The 7,147-nt window shown below is 44.2% G+C and overlaps 1 protein-coding gene across 5 annotated transcripts; it reads left to right on the top strand.

The window, feature by feature from the left end:
• Positions 1–2,494: 2,494 nt before the first annotated feature.
• On the top strand, positions 2,495–7,115 carry RPP38 (ribonuclease P/MRP subunit p38). 5 transcript variants are annotated; one of them, XM_019663452.1, is made up of 3 exons: positions 2,495–2,571; positions 4,153–4,259; positions 6,162–7,115. In XM_019663452.1, exon 3 carries the CDS (start codon positions 6,172–6,174, stop codon positions 7,015–7,017), a length of 846 nt encoding a protein of 281 aa, XP_019518997.1. In that variant the 5' UTR covers positions 2,495–2,571; positions 4,153–4,259; positions 6,162–6,171; the 3' UTR covers positions 7,018–7,115. The 5 variants fall into 5 exon arrangements, with proteins under 5 accessions (XP_019518997.1, XP_019519001.1, XP_019519000.1 ...); XM_019663456.1 differs by having other exon boundaries at positions 5,696–7,115; XM_019663455.1 differs by having other exon boundaries at positions 2,503–2,591.
• The last annotated feature ends 32 nt before the right edge of the window (positions 7,116–7,147 follow it).

Here is a 7,147-nt window from a genome sequence, read left to right as displayed (position 1 = left end):
TGATCTGGCCCCCAATGACTTCTTTCTTTACCCAAAGATAAAGGAAATATTGAAAGGAAGATATTTTGATGACGTTCAGGACATCAAGGGTAATACAACCACAACTCTGATGGTCATTCCAGAAAAAGAGTTCCAAAATTGCTTTCAAGGGTGGACTAGATGCTGGCATTGGTGCATAGCTTCCCAAGGGGAGTACTGTGAAGGTGACCATAGTGATATTCAGCAATGAGGTGTGTAGCACTTTTTCTAGGATGAGTTTGCGAACTTAATTGTCCAACCTCGCATATGGATCTGTATCTATATATCTATATCTATATCATCTATCTTTATATATCTCCCACTTCTGCTTCTCTGAAGAACTCTGAACTCTAACTAATACACTCACAGCAAATATTAGAATGCTACAGAAAGAATGAAGACTCTGTCATCAGTTCTCTTTTATTCTTCTATTGTTCTATTGACAAACTTCCTCATTGGGGCTGTCATTTAGTTCATCAAAGGACTGTGGCTAATGATATAACTTATCACCAAGTATCTTAAACCAATCTTACATCATGGCAAGCATATATATCTAACAGTAGTCCAATTCTAGAATTAATAGGAAAAGAAAGCTTTGTTATTCAAAGACCAAATTGAGTTTTACACAGTAAAATATCTGTTAACAGCTAATAAGTACAGCTGATCATTCAGTATAGGATCCCAAATATATGGGTATAAGTGATAACTGGAAGACTATGCTTGAGAAACATGGAAAAATGTTATATTTAACAGAAATTACACAACATTTAATCTATATTATTATTTTAACAATGCAAATGCACGCATAAATGTGAAACAAATTAGGACACTGAATGGCAATGTGTTTTGACGTAGTTTTCTCTTTAATTTTTGTTGCAATGTTTGTGTGATACAAATGAGAGAGAAATTACCTTTGAAACACAGTTATTCATTTTAGCAAAATTTTTGTGGAAACTATATGACTAGTCTTAAACCAGAACACAAGCACTGAAATCATAGAGGCTGCAGTTTATTTTTATTAACTTAGTTCTTAATTCAGGTTGTCACTAGATTCATCACAGTTATCATTATCAAGCACTTTCTATGTGCTAGGACTGTGCTAAGCATCTTATAGATTCTCTTCTAATCCTCACAACAGGGACTATTTGTATCCCTTCATAGAGGTTTAATTAGGGTCACATGCCTAGTTAGTGATGAAATTAGGATTTCAACCTAGCCAGCCTGGCTCCAGGGCCATGGAAGGTAATGACAGGTAATCTTCACGGAGCAATTGTAAACTGAAAGGATGCTACATATAACTCTATACAATCTGAAACTATATATCTGGAACCGTAAGGGGGAAAAACTTATACACATTTCCTTTCCACTAGTCTAGCATTTCAATTAGACATGTGTGTCTCTATTTGTCTCACAGCTTAAAAACTAGACCTGAGGCTTCTTTAGAACTGTATGTTTACAGTTCATCACAATGAACCAATAGGATTCATTTTATTAAACAGCCTGTTGTTACACTCAAACTCATTGTAGCTTTTTTTTAATCTTTCTAATTGGGATTTTAAAAATCACATTGTACTTTAACCCTGTGTAACCTGCAATACCCTTTACAAAAAGCAACACAGCTTTTTTTGTTTGTTTACGGCTTTTTTTGTTTGTTTACTTTTCATATGTAAGTGATGAAAATGGGAAAAACAGAAACTAGACCCAAAAAAAGGGTGGGGGGGGGACAAAACGAGCAGTGAAGAGATTGAGAAAAAGAGAAAGATGTTTATAAGATGAAAAGGAAGGAAAGGCGGGGTGGGGGTGGGGCTAAATTAGATTGGAAAAGAAAAAAGAAAGGGGCTAGGAGGGAAGAGGAACACGTAACCTGTCTTCTAAGTTCTTGCCAAGTGTAAATCAACAGATTCTGATGCCTGATCTTGAAAATGTTCTTCAGCTGGTTTACAACTGTCCATGACTTCCCAGCGACTTCATTCGTAACCGTTCATCTCCATGAGTTGGTGTTAACCACAGCCGACTGGAGTTTTCTGAACTGCTGTCGCAGAACTCAAAGCCGCCTTTACTCTCTTTCTATCTAAAGGGGCTCAAGATTGCCTACATTGTTGCCTGTATGCATGCTTTTTTTTTCCTCAAAGCATCCTTCATTCCCCATTTATTTTGGTTTTCGCGGTGCTGGGGATTCCCGCAGGGATGCGATGGAGATGGGGTCGCTGGGACCGGGGCTAGGGTTTTGCGTCCCTTTAGGCAAGCCAAATACAGAAAAGCGGGAAGAGAGAGAGGGCTAAGACTGCCAAGCGCTGAAAGGAAGAGATTGGGTCAGAAAGGAAAGGGTGACAGGTGAATCAGCCTTCGGGAGACTGTGGGCATTAGACTGGCTCCCAGGCCAGGCAGATGCACTGGGCAGCCACAAGTTACCGTAGCAACCGTGAGATCGCGCGAGACAGGCATTGCGCCTGCGCGCTGCTGCTGTAGGGCCCCGCCCGGAGCTCCAACCCTCCTCCCCCACCCTCCGCTCCCAATTTTAAAGATTGCTTCGCTTCTGTCCCGCGCGATGCGGTGAGCCAACCTTCTCTGTTGTGAGTGAGCTAACGCAGAATGGTGAAATGTGAAGTTCCCTGAGCCTCTGGACATCGGGGCTGGGGAGGGCGAGGACCGTGCGCACGCGCGTGGCGGTGCACGTGGACCCGGCGCTGTAGCGATCGTGAGTGGGAGTAGGGCGCCGGGGACGCAGAGGGGTAGCAGGAGCCCACTCCTGGTGGGATCCGGGCTGGGACTCGGCGAGTGTGGAGCCTCGCGGGCACGCAAGGCCTCCAGGGCTTCCCCGGGACTGCCGCTTCCCCGGCCCCCACCGTCCGGACGGGCATCTTCTCCTGCCTCCAGGCCGAGGCTCACGCTCCGCTGGTCGCTTGCAGTTGAGCGTCTTTTGGGGTACGAAAAATATAATAGTAATGCCCCACCCTGGCCCTTCGTTACTCCACATCCTTGAAGTGGAGATAGACCACAAAATACAACCGCGTTTGCCAAGGAGCAAAGTACGAAGGCACTAGGTATAGGGGCGACATACAAAGGGAGGGAGGGGTTCACTCTGGGTCAGGGCTGCAGCCTCTGGGAACTGGGGCTCTCCTTCCCTCCGCTACCGGATCCAGAAACCTGGAAGCATCTGAGTCCTTTATCTGCTTTACTCCTAGTTGATCCCAAAGTCGGGTAGATTTTTACTTCTTATTTCAATTAACATGTATTTCTGTCCATCCCCTCAGCCGTGACTCTGGCAGGCCACCATCGTTTCTTACCAGGGCTTCTCTGGGACCCCCTTTGCTGCTTCCATTCTTGGTAAAGGACCCTTCCAGGCCCGCATCCACGAAGATCTTTGTGTAGTCTTTCTCATCATGCCGCTTCTTTGAAACGTTAGTCACTTCCCACTCCAAGGCTTGCAAGGATCTTCACCATCTGGTCCTTACCTACCTTTCCTAATATCTCACCACTCTCTCTAGCATCTCTACCCCAGAGACACTGAACTTATTTCGTTTCCTTTAATGCTGTTCCTTGGATACTCGGTCCACTTCTACTTCCTTTGGTAGGCATTCTTCAGAAGTGGGTTAAAAGGTGGCTTCCTTCAGGAGGCCCTTCCTGATCTCCCAACGAAGTCAGGCTTCTGTTATATGTTCCCTTAGCGTCTTGTAGTTCCCTGACCTGAATGCGCACCTCTTAGTGTATTATTACCTGCTGATATGTCTTGCTCATAGATTCTAAGCTTAGTGAGACCAGTGACTTTTTTTCTGTAGTACTTTATGACTTGGTGCATTGTGGATAATCCAGAAATACTTGTGGGAGTAAGAAATGTGGTTGTGGGACTGAGAATGGGAGTATTCCAGGCAGAGGGAGTAATGTGTATAAAGACGCAGAGGTGATGCAGTGGGTGAAAGGTGCATGGTGGGGCACATAAGGAGAAAGGCTGGTGGGGACATGGGGACAGACGGTGAAGGGCCTTGTATGTCACCTTGAAGAGTTTGCACTTGATCCTATAGGCAATAGTAGAGGCCTCCAAGAATAGCTCAAAAGGCACTGCCAAGGGCTGCCTATTTTTCTCCTCCAAAGCTGTTACTTCTTAGCAGTCAATACTTTGTTTTTGGATTATAGGTCATAAGATTCTGCTTATCTGAACTTCTTGGCTGTCGTCTCCCCCACTAGATTCTGAAGATTGGAGTTAAATTGCCTACCTTGCTTTCTCTCCGGAGCACATAGCTGTAAGTATTTAAGTATGTGTTCTGTGTTTGAATGCTGAGACATTCACTGACTTGCAGTGTGGCAAGAGCTGTCACATCCTATTTGTCTTGCTTGTCTTCCTGACCACCTCCAACCTGATGCCAGCCTCTGCCAGTTACCCTTGGATTTGGATGAGCTATTTCCTGGTTCTCTGAGCTTGAGGGGAGCATGGAGATAATGGGGGCTGGGGAGGGAAGTGCAGCGGAGCTGGTGTGAAGGCTGCAGACACTGAGTCTCTGGCAGTGGGCACTAATGACATGAACAAGGTTTGACCTCTCACCCCAAGGAACTGAGTTTTGGTTTCCTGTAAGAAGGTGACTTAGGAGCAACACTGGAGACCAGTAGAGTCAGGAGACCATTTCTGAGGGCTCTCCAGCATGGAAAGGCCACCTGTCCTACACCTGCGGTTCGTTCCTAATTATAGTTCATATCAGATTCATCCAGATAGTGTTTTACAAGTCCAGGTGCCCCGGCCCGATTCCCAGGGATTCCAGTTGAGTAGATCCAGCATATGGACCATCCATCTGTATGTTTTAAAGGCCATGGGTCATTTTTGAGGTGCAGCCAGGATTGGATTTAGATTTGAGCAAGAGTATTTGATCTGAGTCTATTTCCTCATCCACACATTGGGCAATTATACAGGAACTTTGAGACTCAAATAATGGAGAACGTGCCTTATAAATTCTGACACACTCCACAGACACACTTGCTCATGAACGTCAGTAGCCAGCCTGGTAAGTGGGAGTTTAATTGGAGAGGACTTAATTCCTAATCCTGCAGGGGGTGTTTCGGGGAGGGCAGGCCTCGGTGGGATAAAGGACCTGGATGAAATAAGGTAACATCTAGAATGAGAAAATCTGGTTACCTGAAAATAGGGACAGGTCCCAACTCCAGACTTCTCCAGGGCTGGCTTATTTAACTTCCTTGAGTTTTGCCACATGGGTCCCTATGGTCCTTAGCTGAGCCTGGTAAGATGATCAGGAAGAAAACTGAGGGGAGAGAAAGCGATATGCAGCTGCCTCTGGGCAGGAGAAACAGGATGCGCTCCTAGACCAGTGCTTTGTAACATTTTCCCAGTTTAACGATCCTTCTGGTTATTTTTCCTTAATGGATAAATGTCTTTAAATTTCATTACAAAATTTCTCCAGTTTTCATCAACTTGCCAGCTGAAAGGACAGTCAGCTTGAAATGGCCATAGGAAGGGGGACTGTCTGCCTGCATATGTATCCAATTTTAGGAAGGATATATAAGAAGCTTGGCCCAATGAAGGCTTACAAAAGGGCATACAATGAAAATATCATTTAAATCGTCAGTCATGCGCATATATTCCTGTTCCAGTTCTTTAAAAATATCACAACTGGTTAATTATAAGTGTCAAGAGGCTTCCAAGGCCCTCACAGATTGAGCTCTGTTGCAGGCAGACATGGGGACTCGTTCACTGCTGAACCCCAGTGCCTAGAACATGCCTGCAATTGGAGGGGCTCAGGAAGATCTGTTGAATGGGAACCTAACTAGAGAGCATTTTAGAACATGGTAAGAAAACTATAAGATTAATGCCACAGTCATTGAAATGATATACTTATGAACAAGTAGAAACATGGAACATCTTTAATAAACGAAATAAGTAGAATTTCACTGTGACTGCAGTAATGTAAAACATTCATATGTTGCCTGTATATGAATAAAGACAAAGTCATATGAAAAAAATGGGAAAATAAACTACTGAAGCTTAAAAGAGAGGTTTAAGTGTGTGGTCATATAATTGGTCCTTGTAATTAGGCTTGTGATAGCCTATTAAGAATCAGACCTAGTACCACGGGATGTTAAGACATGCATTGGTAGTTAACATCAATTTCCCTTTATCGTTTGGCTTCTCGATGAAGGATTTTCAGAATGGCCGCAGCTCCTCAGGCACCAGGGAGGGGCTCTGTTCGGAAGACAAGGCCTGTGAGTGTAAAAACGTCGTTGAACAACCCATACACTATCTGCTGGAGTGCTCTGCAGAGCGAGGATACGCACTTCATCTTACAGACACTTGAAGACAGGTTTAAATCGATTGGACTTAAGAAGATTGAGGATAGGAAGAGAAAGAAAAAGCAGCCTTTTTTAAAAAAACAAAGCAAAGACAAATGTAGCACAGATGCTGATATGCATGAGGATCTGAAGGAGAGAAAACCAGAAGACACCCAACAAGTGTCGGGGTGGACTCCTGTCCACGTCAGGAGGCAGCTCGCCATTGGCGTTAATGAAGTCACCAGGGCTCTGGAACGGAACGAACTGCTTTTAGTTCTGGTGTGTAAGTCTGTCAGGCCTGCCATCATCACCTCCCACCTGATTCCATTAAGTTTAAGCAGAATGGTTCCTGCTTGCCAGGTTCCTCGTCTTAGCGAGAGGATCGCGCCTGTCATTGGCTTACAATGTGTCCTCGCCTTGGGATTCAGGAAGACCACCACTGACTTCGTCAATGAAGTAAAAGCTGTGGTCCCCAGAGTACCCAGTTTAAATGTACCGTGGCTTCAAGACAGACTTGAAGACTGCAGGGACAATTCAGAGGCCAAATCTTTGGAAAGCCAAGACAGAGAGATTCTGGAAACTTCCTTCGAAGACCTCTCTAAACACAGAAAACTCGCTGAAGGTCAGCAGGCTGTAGTGTTACAACCCCTTAAAATAAAGAAACTGATCCCAAACCCTAATAAAAAAAGGAAACCACCTAAAAGTAAAAAAACTACTTCAAAGTAATCTTGTATAAACTTATCATCTGGAAAATGATGCCTTGTAAAAAAGCCTTGAAACTAATAAAATGAGTTAACTTTTACATATATATTCTTGGGACTTTGGGAATGTTCCTTTCAAATGTGTAAGACTTTGT

This window comes from Hipposideros armiger, unplaced genomic scaffold, assembly GCF_001890085.2.
Source record: "Hipposideros armiger isolate ML-2016 unplaced genomic scaffold, ASM189008v1 scaffold_390, whole genome shotgun sequence".
NCBI lineage: Eukaryota > Metazoa > Chordata > Mammalia > Chiroptera > Hipposideridae > Hipposideros > Hipposideros armiger.
The sequence above is the reverse complement of the archived record's forward strand: the minus strand, read 5'-3'. Positions and strand labels throughout refer to the sequence as shown.

Coding starts and splice junctions, on each gene's coding strand:
- RPP38 (XM_019663452.1), top strand. CDS start 6,172: ATGGCCGCAGCTCCTCAGGCACCAGGGAGGGGCTCTGTTCGGAAGACA.